Source organism: Bos indicus x Bos taurus, chromosome 2 (assembly GCF_003369695.1).
Source record: "Bos indicus x Bos taurus breed Angus x Brahman F1 hybrid chromosome 2, Bos_hybrid_MaternalHap_v2.0, whole genome shotgun sequence".
Lineage (NCBI taxonomy): Eukaryota > Metazoa > Chordata > Mammalia > Artiodactyla > Bovidae > Bos > Bos indicus x Bos taurus.
In genome coordinates this window covers 30,995,605-31,014,725 of record NC_040077.1, presented here as the reverse complement: position 1 = coordinate 31,014,725, position 19,121 = coordinate 30,995,605, and the positions used below count along the sequence as shown (strand labels likewise).

The 19,121-nt window shown below is 33.2% G+C and overlaps 1 protein-coding gene across 12 annotated transcripts in view; it reads right to left on the bottom strand.

Annotated features, from left to right (window-relative positions):
* The window catches only part of SCN3A (sodium voltage-gated channel alpha subunit 3), a 121,271-nt gene that overhangs the window by 33,353 nt on the left and 68,797 nt on the right, over positions 1 to 19,121 (bottom strand). For all 12 annotated transcript variants that reach the window (XM_027558931.1, XM_027558961.1, XM_027559030.1 and 9 more), the window contains 5 exons: positions 17,991 to 18,123; positions 16,429 to 16,667; positions 9,639 to 9,812; positions 8,264 to 8,620; positions 5,669 to 6,139 (listed from right to left, as the gene is read on the bottom strand). In XM_027558931.1, coding sequence (XP_027414732.1) covers positions 5,669 to 6,139; positions 8,264 to 8,620; positions 9,639 to 9,812; positions 16,429 to 16,667; positions 17,991 to 18,123 — 1,374 coding nt within the window. The remainder of the gene's footprint in view (positions 1 to 5,668; positions 6,140 to 8,263; positions 8,621 to 9,638; positions 9,813 to 16,428; positions 16,668 to 17,990; positions 18,124 to 19,121) is intronic.

Genomic DNA, 19,121 nt, shown 5'->3' with positions numbered 1-19,121 from the left:
TCTATTTTTTGTTAATAATTTAATGTCTGAATTTGTTGAATTTTACAATTAATTCTCAGTTGTTCCTAAAGAAGAAGAGAGTATGTATTAATTAAACCTGGAGACAAACCACAAGATCTAGTTAGATTTTTTTTCCCCCACCAAAAGCCTGGAAAACTTTTCGTGAACTAATCCTCATGAACTTTTTACTTTTGCTCAAGAACACTCACTATGGCTGATATTCCAGTAACAGGAAAAATTGAGTCAAGAGAATTACCTAAAGATTTATTTCATCCACAAACCTACAGTAATTTTTGGAAATATCCTTTACTCGTCATAAAACCATAGTTAATAATAAATAATAATCAAAAGTAGTCTCCTTTTTGCCTGCTCAGTTTTGGGTTGAACATTTAGGGAGAAATTAATGTAGATCAGGGGAAAAAAACCTAATGGGTACACTGAACCAATTACTTAATGATCATGATGCAGTGAATTTTTCCTAGATTGTATCATGTTGCTTTTCATCTTTTAATTACTTTACAATGATCGCTTAGAGTTCTGCAGACACATGACTTAACAACTTTTCCAAACTACATGAAAATCCAAGATATGTGGTGCCCAAATGTATACAGACTATGGCCCTTCATATCCAAAAATTCATGATCACCTTATTCTTTTTTTTTTTAACAGAGGCTTCCCACAAAACATGAAAGCAAACATTTCCATCTGGAGCACACGAATTGGATGGGTTGAAAATTATATTCACAGATCTGAATATAATGATCTGAAAATGGCAATACTATTAAAAAAAAACCTGCGAGGCTCATTTTGGTAATACAATTTACTTATAAGGGCTGAATCAACAACAACAAAAAGTTGTGATCTTATTTTAATGAAACAAAAGCAGAAAAAAAGAGCATGCTCTCAAATTGAACTTTAAACATTTCTACCATTAAAAATAGATATAAATCCTACAGAGCATGCAATTATTGCTTTTGAAAACCTAAAAAGACTAAACTGGAAAGTCATTAGCAGAATCCAATGTGGTGTTGGGACTGCCCGTCTTGCCTGACCATGCTGTGATGTGTCACACGATTCAGCAGACAGCAGCTGGGCACGTCTAGCACTTCCTTGCCATGGCAGGGGAAGGAACACAGCTGAGTAGCATGCAGGCCAGTCAAAATTTACTTAGAAAGTGATTGTACATGTACAACTTGCTTGGGTAACCTGGGTAAAAGTGGTGACACGAGCCTCTGGCTGGTTTAAAAACACCAGAGTTTCATTCTTGATGGCTCCAGCTTGATTTTACCCCTGTGAGAAGTAAGAATGGTAAGCAGTGAAGGTCACAGGATGATATTCCTAGATTGTGCTATGGAATTCAACTTCAAATATGATTCTTAAGAGCATTTATTCTATATCCTTCACCTAGGAAGACAATGAAACCTTTTAAGAACTAAATTGTAAAAATCCATAGTTACATAAAAATGTCAAGAAATTATGTTTATGTGAACTGTAAAAATATAAAAGCAAAATTCTATATTAAATCTTGTCACAAGACAGGTATAATTCCAAGTTTGCAAAAATAAAAAGATCACTATTTTGAAATCCATGCCTTCAATTTCCTTAAATTTTTTTCATGCAAAGCTTTATGTTTGTTTCTATACCAAGTCTTTTTATGCTAGCGGTCCATAGAAAGATACACATGTATAAAATTTATATTACATAATATAATAGCAATTCATATTTTTATTTTGAAAAATTTCTAGAGATCATTTCTCCTCGACTGTGGTATAGCTACATATACTTTATTATGAAAATGAGTGGAAGTAATCGAGTTGAGTTTTTAAATACTATCTAAATTAATGATTAATTTACTGCCTCTTCTTAAAGCACAAATAATGTTGCAAAAATTTTTTTCTTTTCTTTTTCCTTTCTTTTGAAATATATGGTTCTGTTAGGTTTAACTTGTATGATTTTTCAGTTTGTCAGCAAAAAGACATTTCGTGTCCCCCAAAGCCCAGCCCAATATGCTTTTTCTACTTGTGTTCAAAAAACGAATAAGCATAAACCAAAATGCTATTTTATGGATACATTATTTTTAATTTATGTGTGTATGTATGAGTGTGTATGTGCTATAGCTATTAAAAAAGAACAACCCAGCCAACATAAATATAAATCTGACTTGTGACCTGTGTTTAATGACAGCAGTTTTCAGAGATTTCAGATCAAAATTGAAATTTGCTGAAATTTATCTAAATCTGTTCTATAATGGTTATTTTTGCTTTTGTTTTTAAAAACAGTGTACAGTTGACCCTGGAACAATAAAGGTTTGACCTACTCAGGTGTACTTACACACAGATTTTTTTCAGTAGTAAATGCTACAGTACCGTAGGGTCTTCAGTTGGCTGAATTTGCTGATGTGGAACTGCAGTTACAAAACCATGTATATGGAGTGAAAGTCGTTCAGTTGCGTCCTACTCTTTGAGACCCCTACAGCTCATGGAATTGTTCAGGCCAGAGTACTGGAGTGGGTAGCCTTTCCCTTCTCCAGGGAATCTTCCCAACCCAGGGATCAAACCCAGGTCTCCTGAATTGCAGGTGGATTCGTTACCAGCTGAGCCACAAGGGAAGCCCAAGAATACTGGAGTGGGTAGCCTATCCCTTCTCCAGTGGATCTTCTCAACACAGGAATCGAACCGGGGTCTCCTGCATTGCAGCTGGATTCTTTACCAAGTGAGCTATCAGGGAAGCCCTTGTATATGGAGAGTCAACTGTAAATTGTACTGGGATTTTCATCTGGGTGTAGGGTTGACACCCCTAACACTTGTGTTGTTCAGTGGTCAACTGTACTTTTACACTTTGTGTGAGCATACGTGAGAATTGCCCTACTATTTAAAAAATTCATCCGCATAAAACTTATGCTTGAATTTAATTTTACTGTGCAAAATAATTTGAAGTTTTATCCTAACTTTATAGAAGTATTTGATTTTATATTAGCTTGCAAGTATTTTCCCTCTATTATATCTGTATATTTTAAACAATTTAATTTAATTCAGTAACTGAATTCTATCTACCCAAAACTAGCTAGGAAGAGGACAGATGATTATTTTAAAAATTCACCCAAAAAAGAAATCTTACTCCAATAATAAAATGTTTTCAATGGCTTGAAAATAAAGATATATTTCCTTGTTCCAAATTTATGATTTTTTAGCTATTAAAAAGATACACTAATAAGGTAGTAGTATACTAAAGCAATCATTTGAAATATCTATTTGAAATAGAGTTTTTGAAGTATTCTGGAAACCAACTTTTTGTTAAAAAGAAATTAACATATATCATTTCCATGAGTGCAGTGAGATGAAACCTATAATATTAATGTAGCAAAAGTTTCTCAACCTCTTTGGCTTTTCTATCTCTTCCTGACCCCAAGCTAGTCTTGTCCCTAATCTTCCCTTGTTTTCTCTTTGCAATTACTTCTGTGGCGAACTCCTTTGTTTTTAAGAAATCAGATAATGATGAAATCTGTGTTATCATATCTATTTTTAAACCCTGACTTCTCATCTAGGCTGTGGTTCCCATTGTATCCCACTTCTAATTCAGTATATCCCAGTTGAATTCCTTCTTTTCCCATAAACCTGGTAACCCAAAAGATCATTTCAGACAGTTGCATTACTATTTTTCCAGTTTCTCAGACTCTTTACTAGGTTTGTCAAATTGCCAGTTAGTCTCATCTGCCATACTTATTAACATAGCCCATATTTCTATCACCTTATTATAATCAAATGATTGTTACCTCATTATTCCTCAAGATAACCCTTATTCCTCACTCTAAACTGCTTTACTCATTACTATGGAATAAATTTTCCTAAAGCATCCCTTTCCTATTGCTTTTCACCTGCTTCAGAACAGATAGCTCCTTATTGATCATATAGCCAATTCCAAACTCTTTGGCTGATTTTCAAGACTGTATTATTTGAAACTACCTTACTCACTCAAACATGTTTTTCCACTTTCTCAGCCGATACATTATTCATACTGATTATTTCACTGCTGCACCTAACTGCCAAGCTCACTCTAACTCTGGCTTCTGTTTAGTGGTTTTCTGCTTGTGGTTTTCTGCTTGTGGCTTTCTGTTCATGTATTTGACCCACATTTCGAGGCCTACTTCAATTTTATCTCTTCATTTAGCAATTTACTATGTTCTTGCTGTTCTCAATACCTATTGTCTTTATACTCTTATAGTCAGTCCTTTAGGATTAAACTTTTTAATAGGCCTTTAATGATTTTCTGAGTTAGTATTAGCTTCCTTGAAGATTCTGAAAATTCCCTGAAAAGAGTTATATTATGAATCTCTCCTTTATCTCTTCCTTTACCCTTACTGCCCAGAAGTTGCTGAGTTCACAGAAGTGCTCAATAAATGCTTGTTAACTAATTGATGATTTTCTTAAGTAAATCTTTGTCAAGTGATGGGAAATAAAATTAGAATTGAATTCTTATCTTACCAGAAGGAGCAACATATAAATTAGAATTGAACTCATTAAGTAGACTTTGAGTGGAATTTCAGAGAAAGGATATTATGCCTCATTTTGTATATATTTTTACCTTTTTCAAAATATTTCCAAATTTACTGTTATAATATATCTCAGAAGCTCTGAAATGCCTGAAAAAAAGGCATGTGAATTGTGACACTGTCAGCTACTTATACAAATTCTGTTGCCACTGTTATTAAAAAAAGAAGGTTCCAAACTATGCAAATATGCTCACAGAATCAGATGTCATTTGTCTGATTCCTATGGTGTCACTATTTATACTTTCAAGTTAAAATCTGTCTTTATAGCTCTGTGCTAGACTTAACTTCCTACTAGCATATCAGAACTCTATAAATAAGTAATAGTAAAAAATTTAATCCTGATCTCCACAACACAGAATTGGGGAATTAATAGCCTTGAACTACTATCATAGACTCCTGTAAATTCTAATCCTGCAAGAATAACATTGCCTTTCCTTTTTCCTTTTCTTTTAAATAAGTAGTAATATGACAGTAAGAATAGCTTTTCAGTCTACAGTTCAGCTGTAATCCTTAAGCGGAGTTTTTCCAAATAGTTCTTAGTATTTCCAGGTTAATCTGGAAGACCTTATAAATATGCTCTTCCTTGACTGGGCCAAAATGTAATCATTACTACTCTTATTTTCCTATTATGTATAAAATTTTCATTAATGAATAACACTGTTATCAGTAGTCAATAAAAGGTTCAGAGGTGAACAAAACTACACAAACATTCACATTAAAATATCATAGCAAAACTTAACGTATTATAGAAAGTAAAGATATGACACTTTCACAATGATCAGTAAAATATGGTTTGTTTATTTTTCTAAAGAGCATAATGTAGTGTATAAAAGAATGTGTTAAATAAAATCTCTTTTTTGGAAGGCCATATTTTTTAATCAGACTTTAAAATATCAAGATGAATATACTAACTATTCAGAATGATGATTTCCTGTGAAAAGTTGGAATTTCAATGGAAGGAATTCCCAAAGAAGAATATCTGATAATTGTCCAACATTACTGTATATATGGCTTTTAATATACTTTTTAATAATGCCTATAAACACAATAAAAATTATAAGTAACTGTGGTACATGGTTTGTATAGGAAACGCAAGAAAAACTTTAAAATCATTCTTACCTCTTTGCTTTCTTCTAGTTCTGACTCACTGCTGAACTCCTCAGTATTTAAATTTTCAAAGTCAGACTCTCCAACAGCAATTGGCACCGTTACAGTGAGGCTGGGATTGTTTATGAATGACATATAATCGTTTTCATCAATTACATATTTTTCAGCACTGCTTCCAGTACCTACACCACTGGTGGTTCCATTCCCATCTTTAAGATAATTAAGCTCTTTGCTTATTTCAATGCCAGTATTATTAGACACACAGCTGTCTATTTTGTTGCCTTCATGGATTTCTATAACTTTTGGCTTTCTGAAAAAGGTTTTTTGGAAACACTCCCGTATCTTATTTTTCACATAATCAATTCCCTTTTGCATCCTTCCTACTGCAATCTGGAGATTGTTCATTTCATTATCATCATCAGTAGCAGCAAGATTGTCTGAGCTAAATGAACTCAACAGTAAGGCCAGAAAGAGGTTCAGAACCTAAAAGAAAAAAAGAAAATTTTGCTGTATTAATATTGAAATATGTGTAAACATAATAGTTTAAGCAGAGCACTCACAGCTCTTTGCTGAAATTAATTCAACAAATGCTTCTTGACTGTTTGCTATATTTCAGACACCTTGTCTTAGTCACACGCTATTTAAAGAATCTGCTCTAAGGGCAAAATGGTAAAACAAATGATTTTCCTTTCAAACGGAGGACAACCAGGAAACTGGAGCTTCTGAGATTTAAATTGTGTCTACTCAGAGTTGCTAGTGAAAAACAAAAATCCCATTTTTGTGGTTTTGGCCAAAGAGGAAAAATGGGATATTTTCACTTCAGTCATTTTACCAGTTTGTCTAGGGAATGTCTAGCTTTGTGTGTGTAAATAATGAATTTATTTATTTAATAGCCTGATGGATTGTATTAAAACAATATACTTGAAATGTAAATTCCAATGGCCAAAAGCTTTTAGAGTAGCCTGAAGGCAATGGCAACTCACTCCAGTACTCTTGCCTGGAAAATCCCTTGGACGGAGGGCCTTGTAGGCTGTAGTCCATGGGGTTGCTAGGAGTCGGACACGACTGAGTGACTTCACTTTCACTTTTCACTTTCATGCATTGGAGAAGGAAATGGCAACCCACTCCAGAGGTCTTGCCTGGAGAATCCCAGGGACAGGGAGCCTGGTGGGCTGCCGTCTATGGGGTCGCACAGAGTCGGATACGACTGAAGCGACTTAGCAGCAGCAGCAAAGGCAACCCACTCCAGTATTCTTGCCTGGAGAATCCCAGGGACAGAGGAGCCTGATGGGCTGCTGTCTATGGGGTCGCACAGAGTCAGATACAACTGAAGCGACTTAGCAGCAGCAGCAGCAGCAAAGGCAGATTATATAAGGTTTAACACATTTCTCATCAATATACTTTGAAGTATATCTGTCCAAATAGTTCAACAGATGGAGAAAAGTCTAAAATTATTCCAGGGTTTAGGCTAGACCCATATAATGTAAATTACTTTTCTTTTTCCTTTTTTTTTTTTTTGCAGAAAATGTGGTGAAATCTCAGCATATCATTGGGATACGTGAGGGAAAATATTATTCAATTAATTGGCAAAATATGATTAATACAGGAATAGTTCATTATAACTGATGCAAAAGAAAATTTATGAGAATATTTTTAGCTTGAAATGTAGTTACCGAATTTCAAAAAATGTTACATGGTAGGAAGACACACACTTAGCCAGAATCCCAGTTTATTTCCTTATTTTTATATCAGATTTGTTCAGAATCTAGAACTTCCTTATTTACAATTCTGAAAAAAGTTGCATGTCCACAGATATCCCACAAACCATTTTTTAAGAAATCTCATTTGATATGTACTTCTCAAAGGAAAGTTTCAGAATGATGAAATAAAGAAATACTCTGACACTGCATAATTGAAAAATGTAAGCATTAAAACACACAAACATGCAAATTGTGGTTCTATATTAGTGCTTTTAAGTCAGAACTAAAAGTAAGCCTTTTAAATCTGGTCAATGTTTATACATGTGTATAACTGAAACTACAATAATTTATTTTCCTTTGATAAAACAAATTCTGGGAAAAATATATTTAGTCCCCTTCCAATTTTTTTGGATAATTACAATACAGAGCTAAGATTTCATTGAAATTTGTCTTTAAAATTTGGTGATATGCAACATATGCCTCTGAGTAAACAAACAATATAAACTATGTATGTGTAATTACTGGAGATCATTATCTTGTCAAAATAATAATAGAATAAAAAATAATTCAAGCCATAAAAATAAAATTAGGACAAATCAGTTTTGATGCTGAAAACATTTCTTTGAAGAAGGAAAACTAATATTTTTGTCCCAAGACTTTCACAGATATATATACCTCATGTAATCCTCACATAAACTACAAGATTTCAGTTTTGTTATTCCAGTTTCATAGTTTGGAATTTGAGCCTGAGGGAAGTTAAGTGACTTGCCCCTGCTCAGAGTCCCAGTACTGGGATTTGAGTCTACATTGTTGATGGTAAAACCAAATATGTCTGTTGCATCAGGCCTCCTTCCCACCTACTATCTGATCTTGTTCTTAATTATGAGTGTTTGTAATACATACGTACCACCAGGTTTCCAATGACCATGACCAGCATGAAAACAATAAGGCACATGGTTTGACCGGCGACCTCCATGCAGTCCCACATGGTCTCTATCCACTCTCCACACAGCACCCGGAACACAATCAGGAAGGAGTGGAAGAAGTCATTCATGTGCCAGCGTGGGAGTTCACAATCACTAGAAATCTTGCAGACACATTCTTTATAGCTCTTCCCAAAGAGCTGCATGCCGACCACGGCGAAAATGAAGACGATGATGGCCAACACCAAGGTGAGGTTACCCAGAGCTCCCACTGAATTACCGATGATCTTGATTAGCATATTCAGGGTGGGCCAGGATTTTGCCAACTTGAAAACTCGAAGCTGTAGTCAAGTGAAAATGTACTCTTAGTAGTAATCACAATATAATTTTAAAAGTTAGACATCATTTTATCAGTATGTTACACTGTAGACCCACCTTTGAGGAATATAAAATTTCAAAGCATACTAATTCAAATCCATAAAAAAGTGTTAATAATACTGGAATTGTAAGTCAAATCATAATATCATTTAAATGCAAAAATAAGAGAAAATATTTCAGAAATGATAAATAAAACATTTGATTTATCAGCAGATATGACCATAAAAACAAATTAATATTTTAATTATAGACACTTGTGAATTTAGCAAACTAATGTCACCTCTGACTATACTTTAGAGAGTAAAAAGAAGTAGTAAGAGTATGGTTATATTTTTTAATGGACATTTAAAATATAAAAGTAAATGAACTAATTTTGGTAAACATAAAAAGTTCAGTTCAGTTCAGTTGCTCAGTCGTGTCCGACTCTTTGTGACCCTATGGGCTGCAGAACAAGACCCAGTTTCCCCCTCAGTCAGTCTCTCCCATCAGGAAGCTTCCATAAGCCTCTTATCCTTCTCCATCAGAGGGCAGACAGAATGAAAGCCACAATCAGAAAACTAACCAAACATAAAAAAGCTTGTATCAATTTTAAAAATACACATTTTACTTAATTTCCTATAAAAGTTTGCATATTTAAAAAATTTTTTTTGCCAAATTCAAAAATTTGTTACACCATTTTCTAAAGTGCTAATGGGAACACATTTTTTTCCGTGTTCCTTTACTAATATATGTTGATAAAAAGATTAATTGGGTGTAAGCTTTTTATTTGCATTTCTTTATAGACTTTAAAGCAAAAAATTTTTAATGCATTTAAAACATAATTTTAGAAGAACATGTGTATTTTAAAATGTGTCTTACACAGCTAATAATTATGAAGTGTTTCATTTTTCATCATTCTTGAAAAACAATCACACTGATTCATTTTTTAAATAAATGTTTTGCCAATGAAAGATAGAATATAAGCATAGTCTAAGCAGATACCAGTCTGAATGATCTCAGTACAGACAATCCCTCCACATTTGCCAGGCCAAGCTCCATCAAACTAAGGCTGACAATAATTCCATCAAAGATATTCCAGCCCTCTTGGAAATAATAATATGGATCCATGGCGATGATCTTGAGGACCATTTCTGCTGTGAAGATCCCAGTGAAGACCTAAAGTAACATAGAGAGCAGTACTTCACAAGCATTGGCAAACTTTTAACATTGAGAATTTGTAAAGAATATTAAACTGTTGTGAGTAAAAATATCTAAAATTTAAAGTGAAGAAATGTGACAAATGGATATACAAGTTTAGCATTTTTTTTCTGGGGAATATTTTAAATGGGTTTGTGTTATCTAATGAATCTGCTAGATTTCCAAGACGATGCTGAGTTTATAACATTTCGTTGTCCATATTTGAAATTTAATACTGGTAGTTTATTATTAATAGCTACTATAGCTATTGTGTACCCTATACTTCTACCATAATCACAACCAATTTTTAAAAAATATGGCATTAAGAACAAATCTATGTATTATTGGAAGTCACTCAAAAATTACGTCAAATGGGGAAAAAAACATGTTTTATTCTTGATTTTTATGTTGTTTTATTCAATGGATACCATTCTTATTTCTATAATTTTATAAACATTCCTGAAATAAGAATGAATTTGCCACAAATGTTTCTGTAATAATTATCTCTGGATTCGTGCCTCAGAATTAACATTAATGGATAAATAGAGCAAGGAACAGCAGATTTAATTGAAAGCAGTAGGAGAACATTCTCAGTATGCATACACCAACAATTAGGATTAATAAGTTATTTGAGAGGCTGGATGAATGTCTATTTGAAAACGGTTTTGTTTTTTAACTCAAAACCACAGGCTAAGACACCCAAGGACATGAAGAGCTATGAAATTACTCTTGCAAAAATTCTTTTAAAGCAATTATCTTAATTAACTATAGATAAAAGCTGCGTATTATGACTAAAGCATACCGCTTAGCAAGGTAAATCAGCCTTTACCTTGAATGAACTTTATCAAAATAACAGTATCAAGATTATTTGGTTTCCTAAAATATTAATTTAAGGAAATCTTGATCCACTCTTACAAATGTGTAAATGCAAGCTAACATCTCACTTCCTCAATCACAGAAAAACCTAAGGGAAATACCCATCCCAGAAAAAAATAGCATAACTTCAGTTATCATTCATTCATTCTAATAGAAGTAAAACATAATTCAAGTAAGCTTAGTGCATGAAAATCCAGATATGTGGTATAAAGCACATTAAAATTTGTTTTTTTTTTTCTTTTATTTTATATAAGAACTCACTCTGAAGTATTTTTTCCCTGGTTAATGTAAAATAAGTTATAAAGTTTTAGGAGCAGCTACTATTTAAATAAACAGCCTAATTATAGAAACATATTAGTTAAATCCAGTTAGAAACAATCCAGGTAAATATCTCTTCCTGTAGAAAATTATAAAGGTGAACTTTTTAGTTCTTCTGAAATGTCATGAGGATGTTCTGCATTTTAAAAACCCTTAAATTTAAATTTCTTTTAAATTTATAAAAGGAATGTCTTAAATTTATATTCCTATAAGTTTATAATCATGAAGTTTATAGCATGAAACTTCTCTTTAAAAACATTTGAATTACAGTTTGCAGTTTAATGTCAGAGCCTTTTGTCTCTTTAAATGGTTTCAATTTAGGCCCTAAAAATCATTAATAATTGTTTTTGTTACATTTCAATCTAGTTCAGCATTGTCAGTGGTTAAGAGGAGACTAAGACAGTAAAATTATCAAATGTTTATTGTTTGGACTTAGGCTAATTATATCTTGTCTTCTGCGGAAGCTTTTTGTTTTTCGAAAGTTTGGATTACATGCTTCTGTAGACATTCATTTCATTCATAAAAAATAGCTGCTTACTTACTAGACATTGTTTTAGGCTTTGAAAAGAAATACAGTGCTAATTAGGACATACAAGTTGAAATTGCAAACCCAATTCATCTAGGCTGATAAATTTCTTATGGACAATACATTTAAAGACTTCCAAAGCAGCTTCTTTAATAAGGAGATGTTTAGTGAAAAATCTTTAATATTATACATGATGACACATGACAATTAGTGAAAACATAAGCACTAAAGATAGGGATGAGAATCAGCCTGAGAGTCTGGACCAAGAGTAAACAAATTGTGAGCATTTTGGGTTGTTTTGAAGGACACTGAGCTTGAATGATCAAATGTTAGGGGTTAAGGTCTCAATTCAGGGATAGAAAAATTTCCTTACTGAGTATTTACTTAGAGAGGAAAGTTCTGTTGATACATACATTAAAAAGATAGAAATGTTCATTCTAAAGGCTGAAGTTTGAATATTGGTCAGTTTGCTCCACAGGATCTCTGTGGAATGTCCAGACTGACATTCCACTCTTTTGTAGTGAATTTGACATTTGACATTTGCTAATCATGTTTCTTTAGGCTTTTATTTATTTATACCTGTAGCCTCCTTTCATTCCATTACTATTAGCTTCTTGTTTTAATACTTCTAGTTTAATCATACCCATGCCTTTTGGGTTTGTACCCCCAAGTATTTGTTGTTCATTCTTTTTTGGATGATGAAATTGAAATATATTTAAAGAAAAATGATGGGAAATCAGTCAACATTTATGATTTTCTTTTCTCCCACCTGTCAAATGGGGATATTCATCAGGTCTGTGTTTAATATTCTTGGATTTCTATCAGTATTAAATTGCTTAGCAAATATTATTAGAAATTGTGGTGTACCCATAATTATTGTTACATAACAATTTTGTTAGTAGTGCTTAGTAAGAGACAACAATCAATTTTCTCTTATACTAGGAAAGGAATTAGGTAGCCAAATAGCACTTCTTCATTGATGCAAGAGGCTTCATAGGTGAGTTCTTGAATTTGGCTTCTAATGATATTATCTTTCAATAAACAAAGCCATTTTTTTCCTTCAAGATTTCTAAGATTTTGTATTCACATCCTAAACCACACCATTTAATTAAAATAATTTGCTAATCATGTTTCTTTAGGCTTTTATTTGAAAATAGCCTATAAAGTCCTTAGAACAGGTATCATTTTCTAAGTTCCCATCTGGGTCTAGCAGAATAGAGGGATATTGTGAATCTTTAATCTCTAGTTGGGAGAGTTGCAGTAAGAAAAACAAATAGTGTAGGAGCTAGAGATCTCTATCGATATTCCCTGAAGAAAAAGTTACAGGGTAGTTGGAAATGTTTATATGATGAAGGGATTATGTAACCTACTATGTTTGATGGAAGATTTTTTGCTTATAGAATCAGTAAAATGAGTGCATGTGTTTAATAGTGGTTAAAACAAACAAAAAAAACACAAAAGCAAAACAGAATCTTAGAGAAACTCAATCAAGATTTGAGGTCTCTTGAAACTTAAATTTGATCCATGCAATCAACAGGGAAATGATATAATTTTTATATGTTTCAGCAGAAAGAGGATACAAAAAAGCACATTTATCTAAATAAAGGCTGAAAGTGCCACAACTCTTTTATGGCACATTCTTTTGTTATTAATTCAACCAGAAACTCAATTTCCTTATTTATAAGGCAGTATGGAATCACTTGAATAGTAATAAACTAGTCCAGAGAAATTTTAAATTGATTTTAGTAAGAAAACTATAAAATCTTCACAAAATACGCAATGCAACACCCATCTATGGTATATACCATAGATCCAAAGTCAGCTAAGTACTCATAATGCAAGCAATATTTCTCTCTCACACAGAGAGAAAGAGAGAATATTAATGAGCTTTTAGCTAGTAGTAACAGTCAGTTTACACATTCGCCTGTTCTTACGGTTACAAATAGTTACGTCAGTTTCCGGTCACCTGTGTTCTCTATCTTTGAGTCTTGTTTCCCTAATATTAAACTCAGCTTATCCATGGTTCTGTTACAGTCAACCACTGATCAGTATTTCACCTCACTTCTCTACCTCATTACCTCCACTGATACTCAAAGTTATAGATTTTAGCATGAGGAGAGACATGAAAAATCGTCTAGTCCCAACACATTGTACTCATGAGAAAACAATATTTGTGACTTTTTCAAGATCAGATTTTTAGCACAGACAACTGGACTTGGACCCAAATTTGGTGTTTTAGTCTAGTGCTGTTCCGTTTGATCATCCTATAATCCAACATCTCCTATCCTGTGCTTCCGTACTCCATTGCTTCAACGTCAAAATTCTTTAAGACCTCAATTTCCTGTGTCACTCTGACAAATTTCCCAAATTGTTCCTAACAGTTCAACTTCCCTAACTGTCCTGGGAAAAATACAGAGCTAGACCAGAACTGTTTTCCATCAGTATTTCAAAGAAAGGTTAATAGCGTACATAAGAGGAAGGAAGCTGTTTATTGAGCACGTGCTAGATGCCAGGCAAAGTGTTGTGTTTTCACATTATCTCATTAGACCGTCAGAGCAACTCTGGGAGATGAGTATTATTATATCCGTTTCAATAATAGAAAACAAAGACTCAAAATTGTTTTTATCATGCTTGTCCAGATGCTACATTATTAGTAAGGTCAAACCCAGTTCTACCTGATTCCAAAGCTCATGTTCTTTTATGGATAGGAAACAAATGGTTATTTATCAAGCTACACCCATGTAAACACTCTGAGAGATACAAAAGAAAAGTAGGATGTGATCTCTGCCATGGAGTAATATGTAGTGGAATTGAAAAACAAGAATTATGATGAAACAAGAAAATGTTTAATGTTCGACCATGTTCTATTCACAGAAATGGATTAGGAGTTAAAAGTGTGCTCAGTATGGACTGAGAGTCATATTAGAGGAGAGAGGACGCTATGGCTGGACCTTAAAGAATATGAAAAATTGAGATGAAGTGATTTGAGTCAGGACACTTTAAATATGAATATAGAGAACTGTGAATTACTTTCCCTATATAAACATATAAACATTTGTGGGTTATAGTGTCAAGGCTGTTCTGAGAAGACTGATGGTGACTGGCTAGGAAACAATGGAAAATAAGATGACATAGGAAGGATGGGATTAGAGGGGGAGTGTTGAAAACCAGGTAAGATTGTTGAACCACAAATATAGACAATAGATACTTTGGCAAGATGAAAGCAGACTGAGTGTAGAGTACTAGAATTACAATTTTAATGGTAGCTATAGAGGTAAAAAGAATTGATACCTAGAAAAAAGAAACAATGGGTCTTGATATAAAATTGTATATAAGAAATAAAAGGTTTTTATTTTGAAGCTGGCAGCCTCTTTAAAACTGAAAGGCTACTACTAGAGGTAATACAAAACTAACTTGAAATTTTTAGGGCTTTCAATAAACTGTGAGAAAGATCATCTTTCAGATGTTTAAAGTTATCCTGGGGCAATAATCTATAACAGCTGGAAATACAGAAATAGAACACAACTTATAAGAGTAGATAATACATAGAGCTGTTGAATACATACAAATATTGAGTGAAAAACATAGCCCTAATAGGCAAAAGAAGAGAAGTCCAGAAAAGGAAGCAGAGATATTGAGTGATTGGAAAGATGAAGGAGCCAATTAGACACATACACACAAAAATCAATATCACAGGTGTCAAAGATGAAGAAAGTCTCAAGAATCTGGTGGGTGTTATACTGAGTCAAATAATGCAGTGAAGTTGAGGTCACTTATTGAAGTAGACACTTAGACAGTTGTTTGCCCAGTATTCCCTTTCTTCTTTCTGTTGGGACTTAATCCTCCACCTGTGTAATTCCTCAGAACTGCGATTTTCACATGAATCTACCTTTGCCAATGTTGGTTAAACCAGAGATAAGCATCTGATCCAAGCTATGCTAATCAGAGTCCTATCACGAGAGTCTTTAAACTGGAACTGAAAAAGAGATTCAGTGTTTTTCCATTGCAGAGGTTACAAGATTTAGAACCAACAAGGTATGGGTGATCATATTTCCTGACCTACAGACAAAAGATGCAATGAATGGTTGGGCTACATCCAATCCCTTGGTTAAAGCATTTTCTGAAGCCCAGTTGCAAAATTATCCTCATACGGTTTGGTAATTTGTCTTTTTCTTTCCATTTCATGAGACAGTCTTTTTATTTTCCTCTTAGGCTATTGAATTCTGTTTCTATCTTGTGCCAACAAAAAGGTTTTAATTAATAAACTATGTAAATTCTTTTTTTACTTGTTCATCCATTTCAGTTTCTTCATGTAGAAGGAGGAAATATATATGTCGGCATACACATATACAGATGTCTACCCAAGTAACATGAACCAGAGTGTGGCTAAATTACAAATGCATTTTTATCAACTATTTCTTCTCTTGTGTGAATTCTACTGAAGCATTTTATTAGGTAGTTCAGTTTGAAACAACTATGCCCTCATTTGCACAGAAATCAATCTTTATATATTCCCTTCAAAGAACTATTTCTTCATAAGCTGTGTATATTAAAACTGCATGCTTATGGAGCCAGAGTTAGACCTCATGATTTCTGCTTTTTTTCAGCAAGATTGACAGTAAAGATTTTAACAAGTTTACAAAGGGTAAAACACCATGATCAATCAGCACAGATGTTGGTCTCAACAGTCAGTATTCATACCAGTTGAATTCTAGACCTTATCCCTGAGAACGCCTTCAATATTCCTTTAGATATTTCTTCCTCTGAGAAAAGAGGGTATAGTTTGGAGGTTCTGCATAGCACAAATGGATTTCTTCTTTGGTCTATCTGCCTTATCTCTGACAAAGTAAATAAGTAAACTTCAAATGAACTCACCAGGTTTCCTACAGTCAGCACACTACTGAATTGACCAGTCATTGGGTAGTGCTCCATGGCCATGAAGAGGGTATTTAAGACAATGCAAATAGTGATGGCAAGATCAACAAATGGATCCATAACAATTAAATTTACAAGATGCTTTACTTTTAACCATGCGTCACAGCAGTCCCAGATCAAGAACATATTGGCAAATCTATACCAGCATGGTGGACATTTCTGCCTAGATTCTTCAAGTTCTGGGGGAACAATAAAGAATGAGATAGTAAATAACAATATAACCAAATTACTGTTGTTGTAGATTATACATTATTTGATAAAATTGATACTTTTACTTAGGGACGGAAGTTCATATTAGTTTAACAGACTTGAGAAGACAATTCCATTGAATATTTTCACAAAATATTTATGAAAAATGTCTTTTAGCCGAAAAAATACTTCAAACTTATTATGTTGCCTCAAGTTAAATAACTTAATTACCTATTAATTAGGTAATGGGTTATTAAATTGCTATATTTTCTTTATCAAAACAGAATTTTAAAGTAAGTTTTAGAGAACTATTAAATGTATCAATTACTGTTTCTTTTGAAAGAGCTTTTTCAGAATACTTTCTAAAACTGTGATTATTATTAATATATGTGACCCTTTATTCTCTGTCTCCACATTAGCATTGATCTTGTACACATCAAGATATAGTATGTTTTTCTTTTTAATATAGATTCAGCCCCAAATCTAGGTCTGTTATTCATATTTACTCATTTTTTTTTCAGAATTCTAGCCTATTAAAAAGGTACTAGTAATTTAATGGGTGAAATATATATGAAATATATGCCCATTTGCATATCCAATATACCAATAGACTAAGATACAAAATATAATTGAAGTTTTCTAAAGAATTCATGTTAGATATGAATTCTGATTGGGATTTATAAAATGACAGTACTGATGTAATATTCCTCCAAGCTTGAAGAAATGGGGACTTATTTAATGAATGAACAAGGAAGTAATATTTGTTGTCCATTCCTGTGTGTCAAAATCAACAAATATTTGTGTCAGCTCTTCATTAAAGGAATGTAATGGTTTCTGTGTATGTGGAAGATGGAGGAAAGATCTTTTCTTAGGGCTCCTGTGGAAACAGAACAAAGGTTTTGATTTCTCCAACTCAACCCATATGCCTCCTCAACCCATCACCACTCCTATGCCTGGAGAACAGATTGAAGTTTTAGAGATGTTTCTTTGTGCTTCTGCATACCAAAACTTAAAAAGGGAATTTTTTTTTCTCTAATTGCTTGAGGATAATATAACATAAGGATAAATCCTCGCTGATGAGCTATCGAGTGGTGAAATAATCACTCGGTAGATGAGAATCGGAATCAAAAAGAAATAGAGGCAATATTAGTTGTGTAATCAATGTGATAATAGTGTTCCATATATTATCTACTTAGGTCCATTATACAGTTCTGATCTTGGGTAACTGACTTTCATAATTCCATGGGAATAAGTAATAGTTCTCCAAACTATATAATCATAGAAAGCTGACTATCCCATAGCTGCCTTCTTACCCTCCATCGTGTTAGTCAAGATGCTGGCTATGCTCATGGCTCTTTGCCTTCCGGAGGAATCTTCTAGCATCTCCATTGAAATCTGGTAAGAACTTAGCCTTCTCTTTCTGACTTCCGTTTCAGTGGTGGTACCCTGCAAACCAAATACTGATGGCTCAAACCACCCTTTTCAGTGAGTAATACAACACAACATTAGCATTTCTTTGGAAAGTCATGCCACGTGCAGTTTTCCCAAGTAACAATTTTCAAATAATAATAAAATACTAATTTATTATTAAATTATAAATACTTAAAAAAATCACAGGTGATACCCTACAGGGTTAAAACAAGAATTTACCAGTTGGGTGCAATTGTATAAGGCAATTATGTTGCAGAAATATTTTAATTTACCTGTTGGAATTTCCAGAGAAATTTTTCATAAATCATTTATTATTTCATTTAATTCAAATGAAAAGTATTTTAGCTTTCTCAATAATTAAAATCAGATTACTCTTCCCCCAAAACAAATAATAGTATTATGTAATATTAATATTAAGGCTGAATTATTTTCTTGAGGCTATATTGAAAATATTGACATATATGGGCCGATTTTTTTCTATGCACGAACACAGATGTACAATGAAATGTGTGTGCTTTCCTGAGATTTTTTTAATTATTTCCATGTGCCATCCTATAAGAAATCAAAACATTTTAGAGTCATTTAATAGACATCAGAACATTTTAGAGTCACTGTAAAATATTGGCAGTTGTACCGAAACTGCCTGTTATCAATATGTTGACCATTAAATTATTTAATTTTAAGTATATGAAATTTCCAGAATATGAATAGACTATTATACAATTCTGGGTGAACAGACATCTGTAATAGGTTGTCATAGTGCCCATTATTTTGTGTTGAATTTGCAGATAGGAGTTTTCACCCCAAACTCTAAAAACCAGGCTCTTTTAACCTAAAGCATTTGAAAGTTAATGGTCCCATACAATTCAATTGGTTCTCAAGAGTCTATTGGTTTTTTCATTCAGTAAAATCATATGTTATTTTTAAGGACTTTCATTTTGGGGAAGTAGGATAGTATAACAGGCTAAACCGCCCAGGCCTTGATTATTTCAAATCGGTGTATAATGTCAGTA